At 42.2% G+C, this 15170-nt stretch overlaps 1 protein-coding gene across 1 annotated transcript; it reads left to right on the top strand.

Annotated features, from left to right (window-relative positions):
* Nucleotides 1–5439: 5439 nt before the first annotated feature.
* Nucleotides 5440–7533, top strand: LOC108023100 (lysyl oxidase homolog 3B). The gene is made up of 4 exons (XM_017092364.3): nucleotides 5440–5659; nucleotides 5896–6841; nucleotides 6930–7087; nucleotides 7143–7533. The coding sequence occupies exons 1-4, from the start codon at nucleotides 5446–5448 to the stop codon at nucleotides 7358–7360; spliced, it is 1536 nt and encodes a 511-aa protein (XP_016947853.1). The 5' UTR covers nucleotides 5440–5445; the 3' UTR covers nucleotides 7361–7533.
* Nucleotides 7534–15170: the final 7637 nt, after the last annotated feature.

The raw sequence follows: 15170 nt of genomic DNA, 5'->3' as shown, positions 1-15170 counted from the left end.
TTTGCAACTATTATAAATTAAGCTGTTTATCGTTTTCAAACACACTTTTACCTCATCCAGCTTAAATGGTTCGGACTGAAAATTAGTAAAATTGTTATGTTTCTCCATTGCGATCCCATTTAGATATGTCTTTTGTTCCAGCTTCATAAGCCGCCGTCCAAATTATAGTTTTTCAATCATGTTTTTTTGTCGCACGCGACATTTTCCAATTACGCTATGCAAATGCAATTTGTCTGGACTGCGTGCAATTTAGGTCCTCTCATAAAGCCCTACAGCCCCCCTTATTGGAGGACCCAGTGATGGGCGCTGTTTTGTCTGGTGTGGCATAGATTGCTTTGAATTATGGCACTAAATGGCTAGACATGTTACATAATTCATTTAGTCGGCACGGGGACAAATTCCATGATATGGAACATGTGTCTCGCTCCATTTTTCAACGAACAATGGAGCACTGGATTTATTTATTATTTCACTGGAGTATACTGCGATAGGGCAAATTCAATTAGCGGCAACTGGGACAAAAAATTAATTGATTTCCATGCGAACGTTTTAAACTCAATTGTATTGACTCGCTCGACGTAAGTTGGTTTTATGAAAATATTTTCCTGCTGTCTGGCGTTGTTCGTGTTCATTTTATTGCAGCCTCCCAAGAAGTAGGAATCCCAGAATAAATATTTGCACACGTTGTCTGGGAAGACAGACAGCAGCATAAGCGAAAAGTTTTGTCGCAAATCCCTGGCAAAGACTGCGCCTCGGGGTGAACCCTCGAAAAGGCAAAAGAAGACATTAAAATAAAATAAAGAAAAATAAAATGCAGCTACTTGCTGTAAGGATTTATGACTGGCATTTTATAGATACATTCATAGTATTGTATTTGCTTTTTATTGTGTTATCAGAAGTCAGGCAACTGATTTTAAAATCTGCCGTATGAGAGCTCAACCTGAAACAATAAAGAAAATACTTTAAAGATTTACATCAAAAAAGGAAATACAAATGGAAGGCCGGAAAGGCCACCTGTTGCTCGAATTCAATACATCAAAAACACGTTCCCAGGGATATCGAGTGCAATGCCATTCATTGGAAATAAAATGTCGCCAGCTTGCCAGGAAGCTCCATCGCATTTGAACGCTTCAGTAAATCATTTTTACAATGCCAAAGCAGTTTAAGTACTAGTGGGTCCCTTTAAAGGCAGCTGGTTATGAGTAACTGTATAACTTTACATTTAAAAGAATATTTTCAATAATATTTTTATTTAATAAACCATTTTTACCATGAGTAAAAGCTTTTGTGGGATCTTTTAAGGCAGCTGGCCAAGGCAGCACTTCAAACTTTAAATACATTTTTAAATATTCAGTACCACTCCCTTTTGCGGTGGCCAGACAGCAATGAAATAATTTCTAATTCAGCTAACGAAAACGGTTCCTAAAGCTCATTATGATTCCCAACGAGAGCCGAACGGCAATTTTGTGAATGTCCTTCGACTCGAATTTCACCAGCTGCCCCTTCCTCTCGACCCATCCATCGTGTCTGGCCCCATTGTAAGTCTTTGTAACTGTCTCTGTTGTTTTTATTCCTTTGATTTCATTATTATTTTTATTGCTTCGGACTTTTTTGTGTGTCCAACTGACTGAATTCGAGGCTTCGAGCCAAAGCAAAAGGCGCCTTTTAATTTTATTATTTCTGTTTGGTTTCGTTCCGTGCTGGTCCCCACCCCACCGACAAAAAATCTATGGCATTCGCATAAAAAAGGGTATTTGAGCCAGGGCATTCACTGATTGTGAGCATTTTTTCTATGGCTTGTTCTGCGTATTTCTGTTTTTTCAGCTTCTTTGGCACATTTTCAAGGCAGCTATGGCCACACGCCCCACTTGCCACATTTTTTATACAATTTCTGTTTTTGTTTCTGTGCCCTCTTTGCATGCTCCTCCTTCTTATTAAGAATTAATAATCTTTTTTGCCATAGCTAGCTACAAATTTGGCATATCATATTTTTTACGATTTTTCTGCGGGAGCAGGCGAGGGGAGGGGCACTAGAGCTCATGAATCATGGTTATGCCGGCTATAATTTAGTTTTAATAGCATTTTCGGTGACATTTATGCTGTCAGCGCGTCATCCAATTTTATTAATGTCCAAATGAGCCTCGCTATATGTGATACGACTGTATGATATCATTATGAAGACATTTAATGTCTTTGCTTGTCTTTGCTCCAAATTAAGTTATGGCCCTGTGATCGTAATTGAAGGGAAGGGAGGCTTTCGAAGAGCACATTTCTCTTTCACTTTGAAAAATTGGGTTGCTTAAATGTTGATTACTTTTTATAATATCCTAGAGAACAGGCCCAATATTATTACAAATATGAGTGTATAACTTGACTTCCGTTATAATCAATATTTAATACCGGTTCAAAAGTGTGAATTTAAATTAGAAAAAGCTGAACACAAGGTATTTCTCCAACCCTTTTATGATAGTTGGCAAATTTTTATGGCACTGAGCTAAAGTGGTACTACCAAATCACGTTGCCCAACGATATTATTTCAAGTTAATTCTTGTTTACACCCACTCAAAGCCCTATTTTTCCTGTAAGCCGTTTTCCTTTCTCATTTTCAATTTCCCTAGTCCGGTGTAGGAACTCCGTTTTAATGAGTCGCCGCAAGGCGAGCTGCAGCCAAAGCGAACCTAATCATCTCTGGCTCACTTAAGTAATAAAGCAATTTACCGCCTTTCAATATCCCTTAACCAGTTTTTATCTTTTTATCCGTTCTGGACCTGGTTCATGGTGCTTGGCTCTTTGGAGCCTCCTGCCATGGAAATCATCCCCTTGGGGTGGGTAACTCCCACACAAATTATTTTCCCGCTGGTTTCCACTTTGTCGTTACGGCACTGATAAAAAATAGTACGTCCAAATATTTCTTATTCAAAAGATCATTTTTAAATGCCATCCATTGTCACTTTTATTAATTTTAAATATATTAACCATAAATTAATTAAATATGTTTTATTAAAGATTTAAAACTTTGTTTAAAACATGACATTTTTGCACTGCTTTATTTTATGATGTTTTGGGTATTTTCAAATTAAATTATGTGACTCAATGTACTTGTGATCAATTATTCTAATTACTTTTGATTCAAGTATGTAAAACAAAACTTTCAAATTAATATCCACATATTTCTTTTACGAATGTAATTTTTGTTAGTGTATTTTTTAGCTCCTCCTCGACTCTTGCATTTTATTGTTGGCCAAAGGAGGCTGGCTCCTCGGAGCTTTGGACTTGTCGCCTCACGTTGCCGCTTTTTATATCCCTAGAGGAGCTGGAGAAGCTGGAGTAGCTGGTGGAGCCCAAGGATCAGGAATCGGGAGGAGAAGCAGCAGATTGGTCAGACGCCTGCGGTGTTTCCTGGACCGGTTTGATTTTAGTGCCCGATTGGCAAGGGAAGGGGCCAGCTGACTTTGTCCTGCTCCTGGTTCTTGGGTGTAATGATTTTATTACACGATTTTCTATCGAATTTTATTACCTTGGTGCATGACGCTGCGCCAGGATTGCGCCATGTCCTTTCTGCCCTTTCAGCCCTTGCGGCCATCCAAATGGAATTTACGCACTCATAAAATTTCGCCCCCTTTTGAGTTGTGTGGGAATATTTCGAATGGCCAAGTAGCGAGGTGCTCCCCCAGATTCTCCCTGGCCATCATAATTCAATATCATAAAACGTTTATCCAATTAATTTCTCCGGCCAATATTTATGATCGGTTCGTGTAGGAGGAACCAGGGGATATTTACATAGATAGAGTATGCATGTTGGACCTTATAAATTGCTCACATATTTGTTAAGGCATTGTTATGCGTTCGAGTAGGTTATAAAAATGTTCATTGATCAGCGTGGGGGAATATTAAATAAAATCGCGTTTTATTGGCAGTTGGGGATATTAATGGGGAAGATAGTGTTTAAGGAATTACAGTGCTTTGATGTTGAATAAGTTGGACCAATACACCCAGCTTGGATTATTAATTATTTCTTATCCATGGCTTAAACTACTTAAAGTATAAATGCATTTAAATATTTCTTTAGATACAGATCGTATTTTTTTAGCTTGTAGTTACAACTACTAATTGGCTCATGTTGCCCATCGAACTCGCGCTGATTTGTCTATAACAACGAACTGTCATTCATCCATCGAACTGAGTAGACAATTGCCGGTTTCTGATCTACATTGATCTTGAAAATCTATCCAGCAAATGTACGGGGCACGCTTCATTGGGTTTCGTTTCCCATCCCGCGATCCATTTATCCAGCTGACCTAATCGAGTTTGATTTCGAATTACGATTATGCCGCTTTGCTAATAACCCACCCATACATTTTCTCCTATTTTAGCAACCAAAAACCCAACTAAGCTTTTACTATACCATACTACATTTGTACTATAGCCGTAGTTTGTTTTTCCGTTGCGATGGTTTCAGTGTCAATGTCATGGTGGCCATGGTGTTGCATGCCATGTTTCAACTGGCTGCATGCCAATCTAATGGGCTTCCCCACGATGACGATGATTCGGCCGGTTTGCTCACAAAAACGAGATACCAAAAGCATTCGTAGTTGAATTCCGTACAGCAGATTCGTATTCATATGTGGGTCGTGTTCAGCCAGAGTCGAAATTATGGCTCGCTTTCCATATTTTCATTCCCATTTTTGGCTTTGGCAATGCATTATTTTATGGCTGGGAGGAGGAGGCGAGTTCAGGGTTCAAGCCGAGCTCATTAAATGTTTGTAATGGGTGTGAGAAATATGTTATAATGCTTTATTGTTGTGTGATAAACCAGATGGGTTAGTGCTTCCCTTTCGCATTTGTTTGTAGAGCAACATTTGTTTGGCCTTCGACGAGCACTGAGAGAAACTGTGATTTTAACGAGGCTTCACTGAAAATAAATTATTAATAAACAATATTTTCATACGATTTGTAAAATTGCATATCAATTTATCCAAGATTACCTCAATGTATTCTACGTAAAATATGTTATCCATATTTTTCCTCAGTGCACCGCTTGCCGATTCGCTTAGACAGCGGCAATGTCAGTGTTGCCTCAAAATGAAAAACTCATTAAGTGACATGCATACGTGCGGGAAATAGATTCAGCTTTGGATTCGGAATCGCTGGTGGACATGGCCGAGATCGGTGCTCGGTGCTCTCTGCACTCTCAGCTCTGGGTTTCCAGATACTAACTCTCGATCTGCGCCCTCGTCGGGCGGCCCATGACGTCAGTTGAGCTTCGTGCTTCTGAACCGCATCAGATATATCTGAATATGTACCTAACAAGCCACCTACCTACCTACCCATCTATCCGTCTATCTATGTATCTTTGTATCTGGCCAGTTCATAGTTAAATGATTCTGTTGCCGTTTCAGAAATTGCGTTGAGCTTCAGTTCTCATGCGAACGTCGCGGCGGACAAATGTGCGCAGTCGAAGATCGAAAGGACCCCAAGATGGGCCTTAAAGTTTTGTGCCTCACTGTACTGGCCTTTCGGCTTGCCGAGGCCGTGGTGCAGCACCGGTCCTTGGAGGACGCTCGTCTGGAGCGACAGAGACTGGTGCACAGGTACATTAAGGTCCTGAACAAGGAGGAGGGCGCCATTCGCCTCGTGGGTGGAGATAATGAATACGAAGGTAAGGAGGGCTAGTATACTATGGGATAGGGCATAGAGAACCTCTTATGAAATGAGCTTCATTTATGGATAGATCCGCGTTGTAGATTAATCTTGTGCATTTTTTATAGTGACCAATGTGGTTTAGCCATAAAATACTCGTAATACAAATATGATAAATAAACTAAGTACTGGAACTATTAATATAGTTCTATAATCATTATTGGCATCTATCTTTGGTTCCCCTATCCTCTTCAGGCAACATTGAGGTCTTGCACAATGGCAAGTGGGGAGCAGTGTGCGATGACGAGTGGGACTCGGCGGAGGGACACATAGTGTGCCGCCAGCTGGGTTTTCCCGGCATGCGGAGGTACACGAGGAGTGGCTTCTTCGGACCTGCTCGTCGTCGCTTCTGGATGGACAACCTCTTCTGCGAGGGTCACGAGCAGGAGTTGGTCAACTGCCGTTTCGAGGGCTGGGGCGAGAACGACTGTGAGCCCGGGGAGGCAGCTGGCGTGGTGTGCTATCCCCCGGAAAACGCCCTGATCCCGGTGCCAGCACCCATCCTCAGAGACGAGGACCTCCAGAAATACCCCATTCGATCCCACTCCCGCTTGTATGTGAGACTGAGGGGCGGCAGATCGCGAATCGAGGGACGCGTGGAGGTCAGTTTGGATGGCGGCCGGTGGGGCACTGTTTGCGCCGATGGTTGGTCACTCCTGGAGGCCAATGTGGTGTGTCGACAACTGGGCTTGGGCTACGCCAGCGAGGCCTTCCAGACGGATTTCTTTGGAGGCTCCAATGTCTCGAGACCCGTGCTGAGCGGCAGCGAGTGCTATGGCAACGAGACGGAACTGGCTGAGTGCCTGCACCACGACGCCAGCCGCGGAGTAGTCAGCTGCCATGGCAACCGCCAGCATGTGGCCGCCGTGATCTGCGACTACATCGCCCCCGATCTGGTGGTCGACTATCTGGAGATCGAGCAGACGGCACATCTGGAGGACCGACCCATGCTGCTGATGCAGTGCGCCATGGAGGAGAACTGCGTGGCCAACGAGGCGTACCAGATCCAGCGGGACGATCCCCACTGGCGGTACCGCTCCCGAAGATTGCTCAAGTTTACGGCGGCAGCCATCAACGCGGGAAACGCCGATTTCCGGCCGTTTAAGGAGAAGAGCCAGTGGGAGTGGCACATGTGCCATATGTGAGTGCACTGCCAAACTATTTACCAACTATGTAACCTATGGATAGGTACTCAAGCAAAAAATAATACTTTTTTCTTTATTCCGCAGGCATTTCCACAGCATGGAGGTGTTTGCCACCTTCGACATCTTCGACTTGAGAGGTAGCAAGGTGGCCCAAGGACACAAGGCCTCTTTCTGCCTGGAGGACAGCAATTGCTTGCCTGGAGTTGCCAAGAAATACAGTTGTGCCAACTATGGAGACCAGGGTACAATTGCGCGATATCATTAACATTTTATTATTATTTATTTATCCCATTACAGGCATTTCCATTAACTGCTCGGATGTGTATCTGTACAACCTGGACTGCCAGTGGGTGGACGTTACCGACCTGAGTCCCGGCTCCTACGTCCTCAAGATAGCCATTAATCCGGAGTTCAAGGTGGCCGAGATGAACTACGATAACAACGCTGCCATCTGCGATCTGATATACACTGAAAACTTTGCCAGGGTGCAAAACTGCCAGCTGGGAAGACCTTGAAGGGCGGAAGATTAAGATTAGATGGGCGGTGGACTGGAACCAAACCAAAAGTGCCAAATACTACGATTAACCAAAGGGAGCTTGTACATTTTCTACACTTATATCTTTAACCTGAGCTCGAATGCGAATTAATTAAAAGTGCTCGCCTAAAGGTCTTGGGCTGAACTTGAAAACCAGTGGGGTGTGAATATGTCACCGACATTGAGACACCGAGATTTTTGGAACCACCCAAGCATTTATCAAGTGTCGAATGCCGGGGGCTTTTGGAGGTGTTGAAGTGGAACTACAAGTGATATAAGTCGAAGCAAGATAAAGAAATCGGACTAGGGATGAACACTAGCATAAATTTCTTTTAGAAAAATGGTTCTATGAGGTTTGGCTTAACAATATTTAAGTATGGTGATCTGGGAAGAAGAATAGTGCAAAAATCTAAAGTATAGCTGTTAGATTTGAACAAAAAAGCTTAAGATTAAAGCAACGTTAAAAAAAATGCAAAATAAATCATTCATTTCAAGTTCCTTAGAAAAAGACAACCTACAAAGCCCCCTATTCACCCCTCGATACATTTTCAACTATCTTAAAAGCAATCCGGTTATTGATTAAGTTAAGGAAGCTCCCCAAAGCAACTAACCCCGCTCATCAATATAGTAAAATACCGCACCACCAATGACTTAACCCCTCCCTTTTCCGAGTCAAAAATGTAAATACATTTTCATTTAACTAAGTTGCGAAAGTATAACAACAACAAACAGGCGAAAGGACTCCTTAAGACAGTTCTTCGGTTTGATTGATTGCGGGAGGAGAGCTCCTAACTTGGTGCATTGAGTAACCCCAAAAATTTAATTAACATAAGCGGTTTATGCGGGTCTCGGAGTGGAGCCAAACAAAAAGCTTTTAATTTGTATTTCGTTCGGGGATTAACAAATCAATCAAAGTGCGAAGAAGGCAGATTTCCATCTCCGGCCCCGAGAGGTGTTTGTCTGTTGGATTGGAACTGGGCAATAACTTTCTGGGACGCACTCAACTATCATCAAATCAGTCAAAGTCCGGTCAGGGGAAGCAAAAAATAATGATAACCGGGAGATGGGCAGTCAAGTGTTAGAGTTCTTCGTGCTATCAGACACGTGCACACACAAGGGAACCCCCAGTACCCGTCTAAACACCCAACCACCCACGCTGATCTGGCGGAGAGGGGGTAAGCAAGCATATAAATAATTGAAATGTTCACTCACTGACCCCGGTCTGCTACACAGAGAAAAATTAGAAGGAAAATGTATGATATATACACATATACAAGTTCGAGATGCATTTTCAATTTCAATCTCTTTCCCTAATCAGTTATCAATATGAATCCAAAATGTAATATGATGATATGGTATGACACTTTTTTAAATATTTATGCTCCCTAATGTTCTTATAGAGTATAGGAACATAAATAAAAAGTACAATTATTGTATTACCAACCCCTTTCAAGTTATATTTGATGAGAGTGATATATTTGCTTTACAAATGACACTATATCTTTACGTATCTTTATTTAAAATCGTTCCTGGCATCCGAATGCGACTTTCCACTTGAATTTTTACAAACTACAAACGCTTTTTCGTATATCTTTCTTGTGTTTCTCTCAGTGCACTCTCATCCATTCGCTCTCCCCAGAGATGTACACTTTGGCGAAATTGCAGCACTTCTTCTCAGTGGGCGGTGGCCGAGCGGATGACCCTTGGTCCCGGGCATTAAGCAATCAAACGTTTGATTTTCATTTATCGTGTAATCAAGCGTAAAAATAGCTTCGTGACCAAAGTGACTCATCATCGTCGTCCTGTCATGTGTGCACGTGTGCGACTGCGGGATCCTTTGGTCCTGCTGACCACTTACGGCTGGTGTTGATGACATTACGACCGTTTGATTGCCTCACATGCAGGCCACCGCCATCCATCATCGGGGATGGAAAATCTTGGCTGTGGCTGCAAAAAACTCTCCTGATAACAGTTGCCGCTCTATGAGGCACATTTATTGGGATTTCCACTGTGGGACTTGCACTGCGATGTGTGAGGCAATCCCAGTGCCGGCAATTAACCCATTAGTGCACAGCCATTCTATTACCCTCCTGGCTTTCAGCCCTTTCCGCTTCATTGGAGTGTTCAAAAAGCTGCGCATCGAATTAATTGTAATTAAAAATTAAAACGAATTTAACATTTTTAATTATGCAATTTGCTTTTCATAATAATTAAAACAAATGTTGGCCCCATTCCAAAAACCAAATGCCAATGAATGCGCACACAAATGAACCAACGAGCTACCCGTCTCTTTCTGCCGACATCTACCTGTCTCTTTCGCTCACCATCTCCCGGCTCTTTCGCTCAACATTTCCCCGGCTCCTGTGCTCCCCATCAATGTGTCGCACCAAGCATGAAAATGATAACAAGCCAAATGTGCGATGAAATTCGCCGTGGATACGTTGGGAAATGTTTGGAAATGGGGGTTGCATGGGGGAGGAGGTTTGCTATCATCAGCTCGGCACAAGGACGTTCCATTCTCGTGTGTGTTTGCGCGGTGAAAGGTGGCTTTGAAGGGAGGTTGCCTGGCGTCTAATGAGTTTATTCCCAATTAGCCGCATTTAAAATTCAAAATCTTTGCCAAAATGACGGTGGCAGCACAAACAACAAGCATATGGAACGGCAAAAATGATACTGTGAAAGCTGACAAAAACCGAGCTTGTTAAAGGGAACCTTTTTGTGGAAAATATTATTTCATTTTAAGAAAAAAAATATATTTTTAAAAGGTGCTTGTGCTTTTATTCATAATGCTATCGAACCCCAAAGATCATGAATGTCTAAGGATTCTTTGCAACTTCTTTCAATACCATTAAAATAAAGTTTTTTCAAAATAGCATAAAATTTATCTATAAAAACTAGTGAAATCTGAGAAATATATTTGAGTTTCTAGGGTACCTAAACAAAATTAATAATTTAAATTTATGCAATTTGGATAAAAGAAATATGTAATAAAGGTATATATAAAACTCCACTCCAATCAAGTTCGCTTCCCGTAGATTATTTCTACACCTTCATTTCAAGACCACAAAACTTGGGCTATTAAATGCGGTCCCACTTGCCGCAACAAAATAAGTGTAAAGTCCGGCCGCAAAGGACCAACTTGAACCGAATTTACACTCGTAGAAATGGTAGAAAATTGGTTTAAAAACTGCCATAAAACTGGAAATGGCAGAGGACGATTTGCTGGCCAAATGCAATATACAAATGCAATAGTGTGTGCTCCTTAAACGCTGCACTTTGCCGACAACAATTTCATTTGTCGTCAGTTGTGGGGCTCTGCATTCCTAAAGTCCGAGGACATCGATTCTCGATGGTTGCTGGTGGTCCTGCAGGAAGGACTGTGGGCCATATGTGTGTCACTTTGACCCACTAAGCCACCCCCTGGCACTCCCATGGCCATGTCGTTTTAGTGAAATTGCACAAAATTGTTTTCCGTTTCGTTTCATTGGGTTCGGTCCGCTTCTTTCATTGGAAATGTGCATTTAAAATTTATTGCAGTCACAAGCACAAAATTAACTGCATATGGGGTGGGAGTGCTGACAATTGAAATAACAATTTGCTGGGGAAATGAAGTCGCCCAGGATTTCGATTGAATTTGCAGCTGACCAGCATTTAGTAAACATTTGCCAGAGAGAATTTCGAATGAAAACGGAGAGGTCCTTGTTGATGTCTGCAATTATCGTGTTTCGAAAGTCGAGTGAAAGTAGGGATTCCCCGCTTCCCCATTAGCACCTAATTCATCTGGCTCAGAAATGCGAAAATCCCCACATTTGACAGGCCCTATCAGAAGCCTTTATCTTGGGCGAAAAATGGTGAGACTTTCCGCCTTTGATTCCTTTGCCGCTGGCAAGTTTCCTGTTCTGACTCTTGATTACACAGCAGAAAACCCCTGACATCCGGACCACTTGACGTATACGCATTTAAGCTCGCTCGAAGTCAAACGCATTGAAATGTGACTACCAGTCACACTCGCAGTCACCAGTCACCAGTCACAGTTCACTGCCACTCACGCGAAGGCAAACAGCACCGCAGGGACCCATATATCAAAAATCAACAGCTGCAGAGATGAGGAAAAAGTAAAAAATGCGGAAAAAATACGTGGGGCCTCCCCACTCACATGTGACAAAAGATAAACACAAGAAGAAACATTCTAAAATCAACAAAAAAAGAAATGTATATATATTCCGGAGGATTGGTTGGAAAAAACTTTCATGCTGGCGACATTTAAACATGGCAGAGAAGCCGATAAGAATGCAAATGAAACGACAAAGCAGCGTTAAGGGAGTGGGAAAATAGGGGGGAAATGGCGGGGAAAATGGCTGGAAAAGGGCGGGAAAAGGGCGGGCTTACAACCCCCTAAGGCAGAAGCAGCTGGCATGTGAGTGGAGCCAATCTTAATTGCGGTTCAAAGGGCAAGCGAGCTGCAAAAAGCACAGGAAACACAAATCTGAGGCGAAAATGGAAATTCAGATACAAAATGGCAAGCAAAAATCCGCAGAGATTGCATAACCATATTCAAACAAATTTAAAGCTTAAAATGGTGACAAAAATTATAGTTTACTCTTTGGCCTTATTAAAAATGAAATGCCAACTTAATATTTAATCTTTAAAATATCAAATTTAAAAACATGTAATGGTAACTAAATGTTATTTATTTTCTAGTAGGAAAAGATACGAGTATTTTTAAATATTGGATAAAGACACAGATACGAAAGGTGGGTAATATAGTGGTATAGCTTTCTGAATATAGGCCTTTTTACAGCCCACAATTCCCTTTGGTTTTCTCTATAATCAACCACAATCAACCCAACCGCCAGCATAAAAAAGACAACAAAAGTCAACCGCTAAACGGGTGGCAGATACAAATCCATCCGTATACAAGTTACACCCGCTTAAGATACAATTTTCGCATTGTTAGAGATACAAGCCTGACAACAACAAAAAACAAAAAAGCACAAAAAATGCGGGTAAAATGTGACCAAAATGCTGAAAAGGGGCGGGAAAAGCCGAAAAAGGAAGAGTCAAGCGGGCGAAATGACAAACTCTGCTGGAGAGCACCCTTAACCCCGAAATCGCCCACCCAAACCACTTTTACCTTCTGGAACCCTTGCCGTTGACAAAAAGTTTTTAGCACGTATACGCCGCGTTGCCAGCGACGCCAAGTTTGCGGCATTTCGATGCATACTTTCTGGCGCTCCGGCGCTGTGCGGGTGCCGCTTGTTATTTTTGCGCTCTTATGAATTATTCGAATTTTATGCGACAAATCACCTGCGAAATATAAATTCCTAGCACCGAGCTGCGGGTTCTGGGACTCGTATTTTCGCTGGATCTTCTCCCTGCGAGTCCCCGAGCACGTTTCTGCTTGGCAAGTGCCACGTTACACCGTTAATCGTTCGTTAATCTGTCGTAAAATTCTGCCAACGACATCAGGTTAAGTGGATGGAACTGACAATTGCCTTGCGACTGGCAAACTTTTTAATCGAAAAAAGATGTGACCCCCGCCGGAGAAGCCACCCACGTTGTTTTGTAATTAAGTGCATGGGGCGTGCTGTGCCTTGAGTGCCACTTTGGAGGGGGTTCGAAATCTTTAAATAGAAGAAATACGGCTCCGGGGCAAGACAGAACTCTTTGTAACCGAATACCGCAGGTATGTACTCCTAAAAGCCAGTGCTCTTCCCGGAATCAAAGCGGAGATTCTTTCAGCTGCCGCCTGGTTTTCTTTTTCGATTGTCAAAGGCTTTGGCACCCCGGAAAAATTAATTGCAGACAGCAAATGTTGTGTGTAAGTCAAAGATAAACGTCTCTTCTTATGCAACACCTTTTTAGGGGTGAGGTGGGAGAGCACAGACAATTGTACAATCCCAACATTTGTCAAGCGTACTTCTCAAAATTCAGTATAAGTACACTAGTAAAAATGTATTTATAATAATTAGCATGATAACACATAAAATCTTAAATTTTAAAAGAATATGAAATTTAAAAGAAAAACGTTCAATGGCTATTTTTCAGGTAAATAAATATGTATTCTTATAGATTTTATTAAAATTGAATACAAGACTACTTAATTTTAAGTTTCTTTCCCCTCATTTATTTTCCGTGCACTGAAATGAACAAAGAAACATCAAAATCGTGCCGGGCGAAGGCAGCCAGTTCTTTGGTCTTTAGTTCGTCTGACATGTGTGGATATAGTTGTCGTCATTTTAAGCAACTCAAAAAACTCAGGGAGCGGCGAGCTGACGACGAAGACTCAAAGTAAATGCAAGTTGAACGGAAAAAATGTTCAACTGTCTCGTCATCATCCTCTGAACACACTTACCTCGTACGATATTCCATTTGAATTTTGATTGTCTGCGTAAGCCATCCAGCATTTTGCAGTGCGATGGTACAAAGTATGTCTACGTCTATGGCTCTGACTTCTTGCCAGGCTGTCACATTTGATACGCCCCTGAGAAAACTCCGGAGTCCGGGGAGCAAAAAGAACCTGAGACCCTGGCCATGACGATGAAGTTGGTGACGAAGGCGAGGGCAACTAGCAGGAGTTATTTCTCAGGTCTCGCCAGCAGAATTTGTCAGGGGCACTGAGAAAATTGAAATTTAAAGGTATAGTCATAAGTCCTCTGCACAAGCTGATTATAAACGCAGTTTACCCGTTCTATGAATTGACCCTTGAAATTAAATATTAAATATCTCACAAAGTAAACCATGAAAAAAATGAAAATACACGCCCTTCCTCTTTTATTATTTAGTTGGTGATTTATCATTAATAGACTAATTATAAGCAAGTCGTAATTGAAATAAATATTAGGTACTCAGATAGATATTCTCATACTCGTGTTAGATTTTAGAATTTAAAACCTACTTTTTGCCTAACTCTCAACCACGAAAATAGATTTTAAACAAAAAGAAAGCTTCATAAAAATTATAAAATAATTGTTAGCCTACCGGTAACTTTTTATTCATACTTCTTTCTCAAACAATTTCTCGTAGTGCATGCCGAACACGGAAAAGAATTAATGTGCTCTCGCATACAAAACGCAAACATAATTAAACTTGCCATGACCATTTTGCTATGAACGTATCAGCACTCCTCGCATAAATCGAAATATATGCATCTGTATCTCGGGGTCTGTGTCTGTGCGGTAGTACGAAAATAAAAGCGAATTTGTCACATCGCCCAGACAGGGAAATAAAACCAAGGAGGGGCGGGGTCTGGGCAGGTCGTCATAATTCGCGACTAATGAAACACGCGAGACTCCATTGCCTATGCTCCCTACGAGTCCCCCATAAAGAATGGCGTGGTACAGTAACCCCCACCGCCTGACCTGCTGTCTTTGACATTTATGGCCGACAAACAGAACTTTTATAGCGCTGAAATTAGTGGCGAATTGTTGCTCTGTGCGGCAAGTTTGTCTGCGGACTACCGTAGTTCCCCAATATTGAGTCATAAAACGAGGCCTGATTGGAAGGCGACGTGGGCGCAGAAGTCGCAAGGAGTCTGTGGGATAAGTGCAGCTAATTTGAGATACAGTCGCAACTGTAGTTTATCTGCTGGCCTGTTTTAATGGCCAGCTAATTGCATGCATCTGTGGGAGTGGATGCAAATAAGGTCGGGCATGGGGTTGGGGATAGGGATTCTGGAGCAGGCTGGTACTGCGCTCGGCTTTGGGTCGCGGAGACTCCGCTCGAACCTGTGGCCAATTTTCGCACTTAATTATGAGCGGCCCCAACTGCCAGGCGAAACAAAACAAACA

This window comes from Drosophila biarmipes, chromosome 2R (assembly GCF_025231255.1).
Source record: "Drosophila biarmipes strain raj3 chromosome 2R, RU_DBia_V1.1, whole genome shotgun sequence".
Lineage (NCBI taxonomy): Eukaryota > Metazoa > Arthropoda > Insecta > Diptera > Drosophilidae > Drosophila > Drosophila biarmipes.
Note: the sequence above shows the minus strand (reverse complement) of the source record. Positions and strands in the feature narration are given on the sequence as shown.